At 33.6% G+C, this 17,993-nt stretch overlaps 1 protein-coding gene and 1 long non-coding RNA gene across 8 annotated transcripts; one reads left to right on the forward strand and one right to left on the reverse strand.

The window, feature by feature from the left end:
* Positions 1-1,168: 1,168 nt before the first annotated feature.
* Positions 1,169-6,239, reverse strand: LOC102600985 (uncharacterized). Of its 7 annotated transcripts, none has more exons than XR_001472802.1 (6): positions 6,015-6,238; positions 5,606-5,716; positions 3,696-3,769; positions 2,134-2,690; positions 1,723-2,043; positions 1,169-1,410 (listed from the first exon to the last, which is right to left on the reverse strand). It is a non-coding gene; the product is annotated as an uncharacterized lncRNA (long non-coding RNA). The 7 variants fall into 7 exon arrangements; XR_001472803.1 differs by lacking the exon at positions 1,169-1,410 and adding an exon at positions 4,913-5,005 and having other exon boundaries at positions 1,441-2,043; positions 6,015-6,239; XR_001472801.1 differs by lacking the exon at positions 1,169-1,410 and having other exon boundaries at positions 1,441-2,043; positions 3,692-3,769; positions 6,015-6,239.
* A 6,458-nt stretch (positions 6,240-12,697) lies between these two features.
* LOC107059660 (uncharacterized) lies at positions 12,698-15,457 on the forward strand. Its single transcript, XM_015306382.1, has 3 exons — positions 12,698-13,043; positions 13,224-13,587; positions 14,317-15,457. The coding sequence occupies exons 1-3, from the start codon at positions 12,698-12,700 to the stop codon at positions 15,455-15,457; spliced, it is 1,851 nt and encodes a 616-aa protein (XP_015161868.1).
* Positions 15,458-17,993: the final 2,536 nt, after the last annotated feature.

Here is a 17,993-nt window from a genome sequence, read left to right on the forward strand (position 1 = left end):
AACATTTAGTGAAAAGTCATTTTTTGTCGCTTTTGTTGTTCTTTTTATGAGCATTTTGTTCATATGATTTTAGAAATATAGTCTTGTTCAATTGTCCAACATATATTTCATTTGTTGAAAGATGTGTCGTATGTTGTTACATTTTAGTGATATATTGGTATATGTTCCAATAGAGTTGTCATGTTGGAACATATAACCTATGTGTTAGGGCAACAAAATGGTCATCTATAGTAACAGAAGATTCATCTGTGGCACATGAATATTCATCTGTGGCCACAAAAGATTCATTCGTGGCAACAGAAGGTACATATGTGGCAACAGAATGCCCGTCTGTGTCAACATAAGTATAAATTGCTATCCATTATTATTTTATAATCAATTATAAACTCTCAACCTTTTATTATTTACCTTGTAGATCAAATGATACAAAAAGTTTCATCCATGACAACAGCTCAATCTTTTATTGGTGTTGCTTCCTCTTCTAACATCAAATGTTCTTTTTGTCTATGCGAAGAATGTGAGCAGCAACATGATTATTTTATTAGTCGTGTTAAAGAACTCACTGAGCAGCAACATGATCACTACAATGTGAGCAGCAACATGATCACTACAATGCGAAAAATGTGAGCAACAACATGATACTACAACATTTTGGGCTTTTAGCCACCCCAGTAAAGTGTAGCCTAACCTAGCAAAAAGTGTGGTCTTTGATAAAAGGCTACACTTTTGAACTTTAAGCAACGCTTTTTAAGGGGTGGCCAAAAGAAGCGTAACCTTTGACATGAGGCCACGCTTTTTAAATGTCATCTTAACAGCTACACTTAAAAAGCATTGCCAAAGAGGTATAAGGGCACGCTTTGTAGTAATTCATTATCAACACCTTTGTTTGATTATACTACATTTAAAAGTGTGGTCCTTGCTTTGTTATTGGGCACACTTAAAAAATGTTGCCTTTTATATCTCATCTAGAACAACACTTATAAAGTGTAACTTTTCTTATGTACGTCACACACTAGACGTCCCTATGACAACACTTTTGAAGTGTGGCATTAATGTTGTGTAGAATTTTTGTAGCCACAATTTTTTTGCATTTTTAAGAATAATAATTTTTATTTGAATATATTCAATAATCACATAATTAAATATATAAGTGATCTAAAGCACAAAATTAGCTAATAAATAAATCGAAGCTATATATTTCAAATAAACTTCGAGAAACTTGTCTTGTACAACCAATACTTAAAAAGTGATTGCTTAAAGATCTCTACTATCAATAAATTCCACAAAACCAAATGAATTCAATAGATCGAGTTTACTTCATGCCACAATAGTACAAAAACTCTTCATCGTTCACTACAATAGATCGAGTTTACTTTATGCCACTAGTCAAATTCAATTACCGGCATTTTCCTGAACATTCAAAATAAAATTATAAGTTAGTGAAATAAATCATGTGTTTTTAATATGCTCAAATTCACAGTAAGCCAAACCAATCCATAACAATAAAGTAGCAGGCCAAACACATCAATGCACGCTTTTATCAACAAGAAGTTGGCATTCAAGCAACCTCCTTTCCTAGAGGAGGAATCAGTTTCACAAGCAAAATGTTAAAGCAACTATGAATTGGGCAAAAAAATCTTTTGAAAAACTACAGCTAGATGCTTATCAGAACCCTAATCAGGATTTAGAAGAGGAAGTTTGATCATTTTCACTGGAACCAACCATAAACTGAAGCTCTCTCAACATAAATCTTCAATGAAAAATCCCTAAGCATCTGAAGGCAGCAGTGCTGCTCAAATGGCTGAAGCAACAGTGTTTAACTTGTCTCCATTCCCATCACTCTTTGACACACATTAGCAGCAGCAACAGCAGAGACCCCTCCTGCTGCATACCATACCAGGTTACATTGGAGATACAACTCTTTAGGCATAAATGGACTACCGGAAGACAACTCTTTATAAATTTCAACATTTTAAAGACGAGACATCTAAAAGAAACAAAGAATCACTTGCAAAGCTAATCCATCTTGAAGGCAGTGCATTCCTAAGACAACATAAGATACTGATCAAAACTTCATAAAGACCAGAGGCGATGAGGGCAGCCACATAGAGAAGAGGTGAAAAGGGTGAGCACCTGGCTGTTGAACTTGCACTACTGATTGGTGGAGGTGTCGAGAGCCTCTTTGCGATAAAGAGAAGGAAAGAAGAGTTTGAGAAAAGGATCCATAGAAGTAACTCCCCCTGAAATTCCAATGTCATAACCAAAGATCAACCCTCCCATTACAGCCATAATACAAGTAAGTGCCACATAACGTGTCAACTTCCCTGGGTACTCGGAACCCCCTTCATCAGCAACAATAAAGTTCCCACCAGCCATGATCAAAGATCAAGATCAATATCAATAGAAAGATGTATTATGTTTAGTTAATAAATTGCGAGGGTATATATAAATTTCAAATACTAGTTTGAAAAGAATTAGGATTACTTACATTAAAATGCAAAATTTCATGTCAAATTTCATTCTATCAAAACTTAAAGAAAAATGAAGCTCACAGAGGTCACAAGCAGTAAAGAAAAAGGCAGATTCATTTGTCACTAGAGAACAGATTCATACGAACTCATTTGAGGCCTATTATGTCAAGGATACTGGGCAATATCTCATCCCAAACAAATGAAACACTATCCACATCTCTGAAAAACACAAAACGACAGGAATCAAATACAAATTCACTGTGAGAATCAGAAAAAAAGGTCCTATATCAAAAGGGATCATTCACAACACAAAACGACCATACCAAGGTTGAATAAATCTGCACCTACTGATATGAGTGAGAACTGATCAATCTAAACTTAGAAAACAAGCACAAGAACAATGGAGTAATTTCTTTGACACCTTCAAAACTCATAACTAAAAACAAGAAAACTACTACAACAGATAGAGACAGAACAACATCAATGCACGCTTTTATCAACAGCTTGTCACATGCTTATTTAATACAAATCTAGTGATATTCTCAACTGCACATTTATGTACTTACTTTAAAAAGTATGTTATAAAAAATTATAACGACACAGAAGTTAGAGAAAGCAAAACATGAAATTTTCAAGGAACCTAAGTAGCCCTATCATATAAAAAACAATGTCTTCCAGAGAATATACAGATCATGGTACTATTAAAGTGCAAAACTTGTCTATCCTAGTTCCTAGGGCTGTTTTCAGATTTCGTTCGGTCTTCAAATCCGAATTGTCATCTCATGTTACAGCATTGAGGCCGGCCTAGCTGTTGTAATTTTTTCCACATACAAATCATTTGTCTAGGGGACTGGTAAATTAGGATGTGGTGCGGTGTTGGTACATGTATAACTTGTACATTCTATTGCTGTAATACCAAACATAAGGATACATTATTTGCTATTGCTATGGCCTATGAAGATTCATATTCAGTTGATATGCGTGAGAACTGATCAATCTAAACTTAGAAAATAAGCACAAGAACAATGGAGTAATTTCTTAGACACCTTCAAAACCCATAACCAAAAACAAGAAAACTACTACAACAGATAGTGACAGAACAACATCAATGCACACTTTTATCAACAGTTTGTCACATGCTTATTTAATACAAACTCTACTGAGAATAGAGAGGTTGTTCCTAGTAAATGTTGAAACTTGAAGAAATGTCCAAAGCCTACCTACCACAGAGTCAATGAAGCGAGATGAGATGTCGAGGACGATTCTGGCTGAAGCAAAATTGACAAAGTGTTGAAGTGCTGAAACAACATAGGACTTCATTTAAGCAAAGAACTAATGCCTACAAATATATCCTTACCAATTAAGGAATTTAAATGAACTAATTTAGATTATGAAATTCTATCAAGAAGCAGGTTCAGATTGAAAGCAACATTTCGAAGAAGTTCAAACACATTTTTTAGAAGACCAATAGTACAATATAGAGTGAAACCTTTTAGAGTTGTTTAAAATTATGTCCAAAATTTTAAAATCTCCTTCTTGTGCGCACACAGTCAGAGAAGTATCAAACATCTACTACCATGTTTAAACATTCAAGAAAACATTACAATGATCCTATAATAGATCGTCGATCACACCAAAAAGCTTAAAGCTTCATAGAGTTTATTTGCAAAGCTATGGTGGAACATGAGAACTAAAGAATCGTTATGAAGGAATTATATGAGCAACAAATACTTGATAAATCAGCATACAGTGATAGTACAAAGATGCTAAAATGCAGAGAGGAAATAGAAGCTAAAATCTGGTTGCTGTTCAAGCAAGGTAACTCGTACTTTTGGTTATATAACTGGACAGGCTTGGGAGCTTTGTACAAGCTTATTCCTCCTGGGGCTGAGTATGATCAAACAATTGTTCTGCTCAAAGAAGTGGCAGAAGTAGGGCAATGGGAAGAACAAACTCTAAGGAATTTACTTCCTTATGAGGTGGTTGAACACATTATTCAAAATATATGTCTACCTGAAGACACAAAAGAGATGGATAGACCTTACTGGAAGTTAGAATCGAAGGGAGAATTCACTGTAACTTCTGCCTTCCATCATGTTAGACAGAGACAGGAAGTGAATAAGGTATATAGTTTTATGTGGATAAAAGGTATGCCTATTAAAATCTCATTCTTTATGTGGAAATTGTGGAAAGCTAAAATACCCCTAGATGATATTTCAAAGAAATGGGGAATTCAATTCCCATCCAGATGCTGTTGTAGTGAGAATCATAAGGCAGACGATATTTCTCATGATTTCTTATATTCTCCAGTAGCAACTACCTTGGAAACACTGATTATTTAGAAAACCTTGCATTGGAAAACGAAAATGTAAATGCAAACTATTTTCAGGAATTGGAGGCGCAAGGAAAAAGAACAGTAAATAGTGACAAAGTATTAGAACCTTATCTGAGGATCAGACCATGCAGAAGCTGACGGACATTTGGAAACAGGAGATAAAGGAGAAGAGGGAAGAAGATCCTTAAGTTCAAATCCCCTGGAAGAACATGGAGGATATACTTTTACTAACCACTTGCTCAATTTGCAGGTTCACAAGTTGAATCAGATTTTAGGTGCTCCTATGTTTAGACAAGCTCAACAACTTCAGTAATACATATCTTTACTAGTCGAAAAGGGTCGCAGACACATTATGTTCTGTAAACTTCTTGTAAACATACAATCAATCAAAATAGAATTAAAACACCATTGTCCTCTCAGTCAACTACTATTAGTGGTTTTAGAAAATTATATGATACTCGTCCAATCAGTAAACTAACAAATTTACAGTGCTTAGGTAGAATGAATGCTAAAAAATTGTTTAAATTACCATAATTTTTCAGTTCAAAACTCTCTTCATTAAAGATAACCAAGAGAGTTGTCTCGTTAACCCTGTTTTAATCACTTCTATTCCTTTTGAACAAAGACATGATTCATTTTGAGTCTTTCTTGATAACATAGAAGCTCTTTTAGATATAAAAGGTTCATCAATTTTGATACAGAATTTTGTCGTTTTACATGATAACACAAAAACTTTTTAAATATAGGATACAAAAGTTTATCAAGGTAAAGAAAACAATAACAATTTCATATGATTTACCTGATAAAGTAGAAACCCTTCAGAATTTGGAATTCATCTGAAAGTTGTGCAAAGAGAAACCCTCGATTGATCTGATTGCCTTTAGACAAAGAGAAATCCTCAATTTTTTATCTGGAAAAAGATGAATCCTCTGTTAACGAAGGGTTTAATACTACTACAAGATAGAATCACTTCTAGTCAATCTAAGAAGCTCGAGTTTCAGAAACTAATAAAGGTGAAGCAACAAAAACATAATACTTATAAGATTAACATGAAACCTACATTATAATGGATGATTTCAGCCCTAATCAACTTATCAGTCTAATAAAACAGAAATTCGCATACTTATTTAGTGATTAATGCAACAAGTATGAGACTGACTACCAGCATAGCAGATAATAGTTACGCCACAATCCCACCAACAACTTACTGAGTAGTTCAGGTGATCCTGACTCTACAGAACAGAGAGGACAATCAATGGAATCTACTTTTCAAGAGAAACTTCAACGATTGGGAGCTTGGCAGTCTGAAAAAACTTATTTCCCCCGTGACATTCATATGAAGAATCATTTAAATACATGAATCTTGAAAAATCTCATGCTAAGAGACTCTAATTTTGAGCCAAAAACTAAACCTAAAAAAGAAAGTTCTTCAATTGCTCATATCTATCTATATATAAAATGAGAAGAAAAACTGACACATGTCAGCACCACAAATTTTCAGTATTTTAAATAATTAATAATCAATAATTAAATAAATAAATATAAACGCATGTCAATAATTAGAATTAGAGTGACACATGTCAGCATCACAAAAAAAAATTTAAATAATTTAAAATTATTAATTACATGTAATAGGATTAAATAATAAAATCAACTATTTGTAATTATCTTAAATTCGAAATTAAAATATTAAATTTATTTATTAATGAATTACTTAAAATTAATATATGATAATAACTAAAAAAATTAATTATCTAAATCTGAAAAACAAAAAATAAACATTGCAAAACATGAGTGTGATTATTAATTTTAATTTTATTTTTTTTTAAAAACAAAGAACTGCTCGACGTTACTAAAAAATTTAATTATCTAAATCTGAAAAACAAAAAATAAACATAGAGAAACTTCAACGATTGGGAGCTTGGCAGTCTGAAAAAACTTATTTCCCCCGTGACATTCATATGAAGAATCATTTAAATACATGAATCTTGAAAAATCTCATGCTAAGAGACTCTAATTTTGAGCCAAAAACTAAACCTAAAAAAGAAAGTTCTTCAATTGCTCATATCTATCTATATATAAAATGAGAAGAAAAACTGACACATGTCAGCACCACAAATTTTCAGTATTTTAAATAATTAATAATCAATAATTAAATAAATAAATATAAACGCATGTCAATAATTAGAATTAGAGTGACACATGTCAGCATCACAAAAAAAAATTTAAATAATTTAAAATTATTAATTACATGTAATAGGATTAAATAATAAAATCAACTATTTGTAATTATCTTAAATTCGAAATTAAAATATTAAATTTATTTATTAATGAATTACTTAAAATTAATATATGATAATAACTAAAAAAATTAATTATCTAAATCTGAAAAACAAAAAATAAACATTGCAAAACATGAGTGTGATTATTAAATATAATTTTTTTTTTAAAAAAACAAAGAACTGCTCTACTTTATTAATATATTCTATATCTATCTATATATAATAGAAGAATAAAAAATGTCACATGTCAATACCACAAAATTTTTATTATTCAATTTTGAAAAATAAAATTTAAAATCTATCTATATATATTAGGAGAAGAAAAAGTGTCATGTATCAACACCACAAAATTTCTTAATTATTCAATTTTGAAAAATAAAATTTTAAATTTTAAAATGTTTTGAAAAAAAAAACTACACGTACGGTTTTTTTTTCAAAATAGTTATCACACTTTTTACATTTTAAAAAGTCAAATAAAAAATATAAAAAGATAAAAAAAATTAAAATTAAAAAAGGACAGTTGAAACCAATTGTCCCGTTTTCTTCCACTTTTTTTTAATTTAAAAAATGCAGTTTTTTTTACATAAGATAAGAGTGCAATTTTGAAAAAAAAGTTACTTTTCAAAAAAATAAATAAATTGAATTTCAAAAAATAACTAACCTTATCATTATAAAACACCATCTTAAAGACTGTATTTTTGTGTTGTAGATTTATGGAAGTGATTTTATTTCTAAATAAATCTACAACACAAAAATTACTTTCTGAATTTCCAAAATTATATTCAAAATCAACCTAAAACTCATGACAATGATGATGCTAAGACCCGCAGAATTCCTTCGCTGTAGTAAGTTTTGTTTGTTTCTTCAAATCAAAATACGGAACAATAATTTCAATTTTGAAAAACATTATCGATTAATATTTTTGACACAATTTAATTATCTAGCAAACATTTCAGCAGATATGATTGGTAAGATTTTTCACTATATTATGTTTGTATATGTATCTTTTTTCTTTTCGTCTTTTCAAGTTCAATTGCGCAAAGTAATAAAAAAAATTTGGAATGAACAAAAAGAAAAATGTGATTTGCCAGAAATCGGCTATACTAAAGGTGTCAATCTTTTCTAAAAAAAATTGCATGTAAGAGATTTTTAATTTTTAATTTTTTATTTGTAAATTGCAGGTAACAGGTAAGAATTTTATCAATATTTGTTTATATCTATAACTTTGAAATTTATATTATTTTTTTGCTTCTATTAAGAATTGGCTAATGTTTAAGTTTTTTTTGGAGTCTTATTTTAATTTTTATTAGTTAATAGTTAATAATGCTTCTATTAAGATTATTTTGTTGGGACTTAGAAACTATGAAAACAAAGCAAAGTATTGTATTTACATATAAGAATTAAGTCTTCTTTTCTTCTGTGTTTAAAATTATAAACTTTACCAAAAGTTATGTTCTCTTATATGAAGAGTATAATTATCATGATTACTCAATTTTCACATTCAAGCGCTTGATTGGTTGTCATCGTGTTCTTTATTTTTACGTTCAAGAATTTTATTGTGATCATATTCTTTATTTGTTTTACAATGTTCATACTATAATTTTATAAAATTTAATTTTTTTCTACTATAAAATATAAAACTATAAGGAATTTTATTATTAAAATTGTACAAATGTTCTTTGATTGTAAAAATCGGAGAAGCCATGAAAAGAAAGAGGAAAATGGTTACATAATATTTTTAAAAGTGTTGATGTTGTATATTGTTGAAATTGTGATGATTTAAATTATAAGATCAGAGGAAAAAAAATATTCAAATTGTTATTGGATGCATTTGTTAATCAAATAGATTTTAATCATTATTAGAGGTTCTTATATAAAAAAAATTAAAAAATCAATTTTACCAAATTGAGAAAGTAAAATACAATATGAATTTAAATTAAATTGTGCTAAACAAATTTAACATAGAATAATAACTATATGCATTTACCAAAAAATATCAATATTTATTAGGAAGTGTCTCATTGGAGTTAGAGTTCATACATTACATTGCAACCATTTAAGAATAATATATTTAATTAAAAATATAATATAGATGCAATAAAATGTTTAAAAAGTCCATGCAGCTTAGTCAGTGCAGGTTCAATTCCTGCTGACTTTTTTGTGACAATAATTTGTTTTAAATATTTTTTAAATTATTTTAAATAAAAGACAAAATTTAAAGTTTTCGATAACATGCCTACATTATGATATTCAAGTGATTTTTTTTTGTTGTATTCTTAGTCTTATGATAGGACTTTTCTTAGTTCTATTTTATTTAAATTTAACTATTAAATTTTTTTATATCTTTATTATTCTAACAAGAGGATAATATGGATAGGGTGGTAGTATTTATCCTTTTAAATAATTTTAATAAATAAATTAAATAAATAATGAAAAAAGATAATTATTGTCAAATTTAGACAATGAACTAAATTTATATATTGATTTATTTATATATTGATTTATTTATATAAATGTTCTATTATAACACATTAAATAATGATAAAAGATAATTATTGTCAAAGTTAGACAATGAACTAAGTTTATATATTGATTTATTTATATAAATGTTCTATTATAACACATTAAAATGCTAAATGTTAACATTCTCAAATAAATCTTATAATATTATCTTATAATAAGTTAAAATTTTAAATTCTCAATCAATTAATATTTATGATTACATTTATCAACTAACCGCGCAACGCGCGGGCACGTATACTAGTTTTGCATAAGCTTATCAGAAAGTCCAGAAATAAGCTGACAAAATGGGTATATCAACAAGAGAGGAAGGTTTACTAAAGTTAGTACATCCTGGTAGGCGTGTTGAGACTCATATAAAGCCTATTATTGCTGCTGAAGTACTCAAGAAATTGCACTTTATGAAATAGTATATTTTTAAAATAAATTAAATGTAGTAGAAATCTCAATTAACTTATTTGAAGTGATACCCCAAAAAAATTGGTTCTTAAAATAATATGTTTTCGATCGGGATTCTCAATTTACTTATTTCGAAAACGACAGAAAGGTATTAGTAGCAAAATATGCTAGTGCATCTTCCATCGGAATTCTCTCTCCTATCTATCAACCTTTTTCTTCTATTCATCTCCTTCTCATCATGGGTAGCAATATCATCTATTTTGCGGTAGGTTTTAAATCATTTGACATAACAAGGAAGATCTCAAGGGCTGAGATTTGGTATGAATGGGTGGAAAGAGGCCGAAACATGATGACTTGGGCGAGTTTCAGCCAGAAAACGATGGAGTGGATAGTTCACCTTTTGAAGGAAGCATCGAAAACGACAGGAAACTCGGTGAAGAGATGGAAAAATCACGACCATTATTCTGAGATTTTCTGCTCAAGAATTTTAAACAGATTTGGTCGCTATTTCAGTATCATTAATATGCAAGGAAAGAAGAAAACAATTATTATTGTTCCAGAATGGTCATTTAATTCAGGGTGGTCGGATATTGCTACTAAGATAACCAACTTCATTAATGTCAAAACCACAAGGACAGTCAAGCTTGTACATCGTACGACGGAGGAAGGGCTCCTATACGCAGAGGCTGTCAAGAATAATAAATGGTCAACCAGAGAGATGAATGTTGCTGGGGTAAACAAGAAAGGAAATTCCTTATTTATTTCGGAAGATACTAGGAAAACACAAAATGAACTTCTGGATAGGAGCGTGGTAGGAAGCCTAACAGAGGAGATCTCGAACATCCATCTAGCTGAGATCCGTCGCAGGGTAAATAGTTCCTAGAAACACCACCATGGTATTTACATATATGAGATAGGACGCAACCAGTTTCTCTTTGAGTTCCCAACTAAGACAGCAACAGACCATGTGGTGAAGGGAGAATGGTTCTGGAAATCTCACAAATTCCATCTAGATTGGTGGACGCCATGCTCAAACTCCATCGAGGAAAGCCTGAAGGAAGTTTGGATCAGACTGGTAGGTCTTCCACTCCAATTTTGGTCCCAAAAGATCCTTCGGGAGATCGGAAATCTGTGCGGTGGATGGATACAAACAGAAGAGGAAACAGAGCTCCGAAACCACCTAAAATAGGCTAGAATAAAGGTAAGAGGGGATGAAGAATCAGTCCCAAAGACGGTGGAACTGATACACAATGGATCTATCTTCAAGGTCCAAATTTGGATTGAAGCTCCAGGGAGGTTGGTGAACAGTGGACAAAGGGGGAAGAAGGGTATTACCCAGCAGTCTGTGAAGACACCCTACTTTATACAGGGTAGGGGGGTTTTTGAGTGCACCAAGGTGATAGGACACGTGGGCACTTCGAAGTCGCAGGAAAATTTGAATTTTACAGATGGGCAAACGTACCAGAGGTCACGTGAAAGGGATGAGGGTCTTGATACACATGTGATAGCACGTGCAGGCAGTTTAAATGAGAGGAGGAAAATTTTGGGATGGGGAAATTTGGGCCATGATCCAGTGGCCTAAATCGGTTTTAAAGAAGGGGAGGGGAAAAATGCAAAAGGTCCAGCAGACCCTTTTGTAGATGAAATAATAGCAAATCAGTGGAAAGAAGCGCAGGCCTCTCAACCTATCAGAGGAGAAAATATTTTTGACACTTCATCAGGAGACTTACAAAGCGAGGGAGAAGAGCTGGATCAAGAGCTCCAGGTTGCAACTCTTAGGGATGATGACTCTATGTCAATCATTCAGATGGACAGTAGATTAGAGATTGACACTTATGCAGAACAAGGAAACAAAGAACTTGGAGCCGTGAATGTTGAGGAAGCCACTCCATTAAATTACACCGAGTTACCAGAGAACTTCGAACCAACATCAGATTCTACAATTCCTCTATGGGTCCGACAGAACATCATTAACCTGGGAAAAGAATTTGGGATTCACTTTAATGGGTGTGAGGAAATCGCGGAGGAACTGTTTATGAAGATAGATGGGAAAAGGCAAAGATCCGGTGAAGCAGCAAAGGCTCTAATGTTGATGACACCAAAATCAAAAGTCTCAAAGGAATTAAAAAACCTGGAAGTGGGAACAAATTTTTTTAGCTATGGCACAAGAAGTAAGGGGGGATGCAACATCGTGCAGTCTCATGAAGACTAACATAGTTTCATAGAATGTGAAGGGACTAAATGATGCCAGGAAAAGGCTGGTGATCAAAAGTCATACACAATTGGAAGGCTGATGTATTTTGTTTTCAGGAAACTAAATTGCAAGGGGATATAAACAACATAGTGAGAGATTTATGGGCCAACAAATGGGTAAAACATGCTCAATTAGAGGCAAGCGGTACTAGAGGGGGAGTCATTCTAATGTGGGACAGCAGAGTTTGGGAAGGGGAAGTATGTGAAACAGGTGCATATTGTATTACTTGCAAATTCACAGGCAAATCTCTGGACTTCAGCTGGCACATGTCTGGAGTTTACGCCCCTAATAACAGAGAAGAGAGAGAGAGGAAGTCTGGTGGGAATTGTGCTCAGTGAGAGGTCTTTTTTCAGGACCTTGGGTGGTTGGGGGGGATTTCAATACAGTCAGATTCCCTTCAGAGAAACGAAATTGTACCAGATTTAATAAGGCCATGATGGACTTCACAAATGTTATCGAAGATGCAGAGCTAGTTGACATCCAGCTAGCGGGAGATGTTTTTACATGGAAGAAAGGAGAAGGCCAGGATCCTGCAGCCAGGCTGGATAGATTCCTGATTTCTGAGGAATGGGAGAACACTTTTAAGAACATCAAACAATCGACATTACAAAGGGTTATTTCAGATCATTGCCCTCTGATATTGGAATGTGGTAATTGGGAGAGACCAAACTCCTATTTCAAGTTTGAGAATTGGAGGCTTCAAACAAAAAAATTTAAGGAGATGGTGAAGACTTGGTGGGACTCCAGTATTTTTAGGGGAAAACCTGACTTTATCCTGGCAAGTAAATTAAAATACATGAAGGGTAAACTCAAAGAGTGGAGCAGAACAAGACAGGGAAATTTGGGACTACAGAAACAGAGCATTCTTAATCAACTGGCTGACCTAGAGAGGATACAAGACCAAAGACAACTCACAGATGATGAATCCTATTTAAGATAAGTTCTCACCATTGAATTTGAAGATAATGCAAAGAGAGAGGAAGTAGCTTGGAGACAAAGATCCAGAGCTTTGTGGTTAAAAGAGGGGGACAGGAACACTAAGTTCTTTCATAGAACTGCAAACAGCCATAGGAGATACAACAACATTGATAAGATTTCTGTTAATGGAGTGTGCACGCAAGAACCAACAATAATCAAAGAAGAAATCTTAAACTTTTATCAGAATCTTTACACTGAGACAGAGAGGTGGAGACCTCAGTTCATTGTTAGAAATGGCAAGATGATTAGTGAAGGTGACAATATCATGCTTCAGAGTCAGTTTACGGAGGATGAAATAAAAGATTGTGTTATGGCATGTGCTGAGGACAAAGCTCCAGGCCCTGATGGGTAGGTACACTATGGCTTTCTTCATTACATGTTGGGAGGTAGTTAGAAAAGAGGTAGTTGCAGCTGTCCAAAACTTCCATGATCATGGTATTTTTGAGAGAAGTTTTAATGCTACCTTCATAGCATTGATTACAAAAAAGATAGGGGGTAAGGAGTTGACAGATTTTAGACCTATTAGTCTAATATGGAGCATATATAAGATCATTTCAAAACTTTTAACCGAAAGACTTAAGAAAGTGGTCTATAATCTGGTGGATACCCAACAAATGGCCTTCATAAAAGGTAGGCAGATCATGGATGCAATTTTGATTGCAAATGAATGTGTGGAGGAGAGAAAGAACAGTAAGGTGCCAGGCATTTTATGCAAATTGGATATTGAAAAAGCCTATGACCACTTGCATTGGGGATTCCTCTGGAAGTCCTTGGAAAACATGGGCTTTGGAGGAAAATGGCTAAAATGGATTAAGTTTTGCACTACAACTGTGAAGTTCTCTATTTTGATAAATGGTGCCCCCTCTGGTTTTTTCTCACAAGAGAGAGGACTGAGATAAGGAGATCCTTTATCTCCTTTCCTCTTTATCATGGCGATGGAGGGCCTAAATGACATGCTCAGAACAGCCCAAACAAGAGGATGGATAAGAGGATTCAATGCTAATATGAATGACAGACAAGGTCTGGCCATCTCCCACTTACAGTATGCTGATGACACATTGATATTTTATGATGCAGACAGCTCTCAACTAAAGTACTTGAGAGTAATTTGATCCTTTTTGAAGCCATCTTAGGCCTACACATCAATTGGGGTAAGAGCTTCATCTTTCCTGTCAATGAGGTGCCTAGGATAAACATGCTTGCAAATATACTAGGGGGGGAGGTAGGGGATCTCCCCACAACATACCTTGGCATGCCTTTGGGAGACAAGAGCAGGTCAAAAGGTATTTGGAACAACATTCTAGAAAAGTGTAAGAAGAAGCTGGTGAACTGGAAAAGTCAATATTTGTCCTTGGGAGGAAGAGTCACACTCATCAACAGTGTGCTAGATGCTCTACCCACATACATGATGTCTGTTTTCCATATGCCTGCAAATGTGATTGACAGAATGAATGCAATTAGGAGGAATTTTTTGTGGCAAGGAAATTGTGATCCTAATAATCATAAATTCCATCTAGTGAAGTGGGACCAAGTCATTCTCAGCAAAAAGGAAGGAGGTTTGGGGATTAGGAATCTGAAAATCCAGAATCAAAGCTTACTTATGAAGTGGTTATGGAGATTTGCCTCACAAGAACAAGCTCTCTGGAAGGAAACAATAAAGGCTAGGTTTGGTATGGAGAATTTGTGGATCACCAACCTGTCCACACAACCCTATGGATCTGGAGTATGGAGATCCATCCGAAGTTTATGGATCAAATTCTTTAACAAATGCAAAATCAAGGTAGGGAATGGTGGAAGGACTTTGTTCTGGGAAGACAAATGGGTGGATCAGGTGACTTTGAGAAATAGGTTCCCTATTTTGTTCAACATGAGCCTTCAAAAAGAGGCTACAATCAGAGAAATGAGAGATAATCAAGGGTGGGATCTAAGGTTTAGAAGACATCTAAATGATTGGGAGGTCAATAAAATAGTTGAGCTACTCAACATTCTAGGGCAGTGCAAAGATCTAAACACAAATGAGTACAATCTATTTTGGAATCCAGATGAGCAAGGCATATTTTCAGTTGGCTCGGCTTATAGAAGCTCACAAAGACCTGGTACTCATATAGGTGGATGGCCTTGGAAGATGATTTGGAAAGTCAAGATACCATTCAAGATAGCATGTTTCACTTGGCTGTTAGCCAATCAGGCTGCACTCAACTCAACACAACCTCAATGAAAAGAGGCATGCAATCTGTTCCAAGGTGTTGGTTTTGTGAATGTGAGGTCGAGACAATAAATCATCTCTTTCTACATTGTAGAGAGACTGCAAAGTTGTGGCAGATTTTCATTAACTTAAGGGGCATCAATTGGACTATGCCAAGGAACATCAAAGAAGCTCTAGCTTGCTGGAACAGAGATGGGAATCAGTCAGGACACAGGGAGAGATGGAAGATTGTCCCAGCCTGCATTTGGTGGTCTATATGGATGGAGAGGAACCAGAGATGTTTTAAAAACAAGAGTTGCTCCATCCAGAATTTGAAGCTGAATTGCCTGGTTCTTTTCTTTTTTGGTGTAAACATGAATATCCTCAAGATGCAGAGGATATTCCTAGTATTTTAGAGTTCTTATGACCTCCATAGGAGTTCTTTGCTTTTTGCAACTTTTGGATGTAAGTATTACTAGAATACTCCTTATGTATTCTTTTGTTTATAATACAAGTTACCTTTCTCAAAAAAAAAAAAGTGCTCGAATACTGAGTTACAAGTCAGCTTCAAATAGTAAAAGATTTTCAGCAGAAAATCAACATAGCATTGCTAGTGTAACTAAGTGTATTAAGCAACTAAGCAAGTACATTGTCAAGTCATGTAGTAACCTTGATTTTAAATGCTAAAGGAGGTTATAAAGAATCCTTAAGGTCTTCACGAGCCTACTTCAGCTCACGACAGAAAGTTTGTTTTGTTGAAATGCTACATATATTACAAAAAGGAAAGCACAAAGATTGTGCAGAACATTACATCAAAAACCCAAAAGATCACCGACTATGTATACAGTAAATTGATGAACTATAACATGGACTGAGATTCATTTACAAGTTCTACTTTACACCAAAAGGAAATCACAAAAATACTACTCCCCCTCTGTCGCATCAATTTAGATTAATCAACTCCTTTATAGTGTTAACCGAAAAAAAATAATTACTAGCACTTATTTGAAGAAACGAAGCAGAAAAATACAACTATAAACAACAACATCCGAACAATTCACATTTGGAAACACTCGTTTTCTTTTTTTGAAGATTTGAACAAATTGTAGAAACAATCTTGGGCATTCAAAATAAATTATAGCCTACACTACTCACTGTATGCAACAACCAAAACAATCACATATGAATACAACATTAGACTGGGCTCTACAACTTCTTGTCAACAAAAATCGTATCAACAACACAAGAATATCAAAACCCTAAAGCTAAATGTGTAACCACACGCAAGCAATAAACCCAAATGCCATAAATTTAGACTTCTAAAGATAAATTTTTTTACCTGATAAACCCTATTCCAACAAAATCCTTTTAATGTGATGAAGCTCATCATCCTCTTAAGTGAAGCATTTTGTTCTTCAACAAGAACTCTGTGAGAGATTTTCGTATGCTAGAGGGAGAAATCTATGGCGTAATAGCTGTTCAACAAGAAATCTATGAGGGAGAAAAGACGTTTTGAGGGATAACAGATGTTTTGAGGGATTACAACTATGAGGGATTACAGATTCCTTTAGCGTTCTTGAGACTTTTTTAGCGTACTTCTGGAGAGAATTTTTCTGATTTGGAGGAAAAGATATATTTATGTTTTATGAATTGTTTTTTTTTTGCCCAATAAAAATTGGAGGGAGAGTTTAAAATGTTTGAGGGAATATACTCCCTCCGTTTCACAAAGAATGACCTAGTTTGACTTGGCACGGAGTTTAAGTAAATAAAGAAGACTTTTGAATCTTGTGGTCCTAAATTAAAGTTATGTCAAATGTACAAAATTGCCCTTAATCTTGTGGTCTTAAACATGCCACGTGGAAAGCAAAAAGTAAGATGTTACCAAAAAAGGAAAGAGGTCATTCTTTTTGAAACTGACTAAAAAGGAAAGGAGGTCATTCTTTGTGAAACGGAGGGAGTAATATTTTAGTGAAAATTTTAAGGCCACATTTATAATGTGTTGTTTTTTACAATTATAAAAGTAGGACATTTTAAAAGTGTGGCCATATATGTAAATAGTCGTTGCCTATTATAACATACAGTAATAACCATTATAAAGTGTAGCCTATACCTTTAAAGGGTACACTTTACAAGTGTCGTAAATATTATCGAAGCCAAAAGTGAAAAACTTAGGCTACGCTTTAAAAGCGTCCTCAAAATTATTTTAGGCAACACTTTACAAGGTTGTCCAGATTTAGTGTGGCCGTAGGCCTAAAATGTTGTAGAATAGCTTATAATATTGATGTTCATACATCCAAGAAGATTTCACAGCCTTCGAAGTTTAGGAGGTTGAAAAAATCTATTTCCCAATCACTATCTATATTTAGTAAAAGAAAAAAAATCAATGACTACTACTCCAGTATCACACTCAACCCCAAAAGGCAAGGAGGAGGAGGAGAAGGAGGAGGAGGAGGAGAAGGAGAAGGAGGAGGAAGAGAAGGAGAAGGAGAAGGAGAAAGTGAAAAAGAAAGCGAAAGAGAAAGAGAAAAAGAAAGAGAAGAAAGTCGAAGTCGTCAGTTGTAATGTGAAG

The sequence above is a fragment of the Solanum tuberosum genome, unplaced genomic scaffold (assembly GCF_000226075.1).
Source record: "Solanum tuberosum cultivar DM 1-3 516 R44 unplaced genomic scaffold, SolTub_3.0 scf00031, whole genome shotgun sequence".
Taxonomy (NCBI): domain Eukaryota; kingdom Viridiplantae; phylum Streptophyta; class Magnoliopsida; order Solanales; family Solanaceae; genus Solanum; species Solanum tuberosum.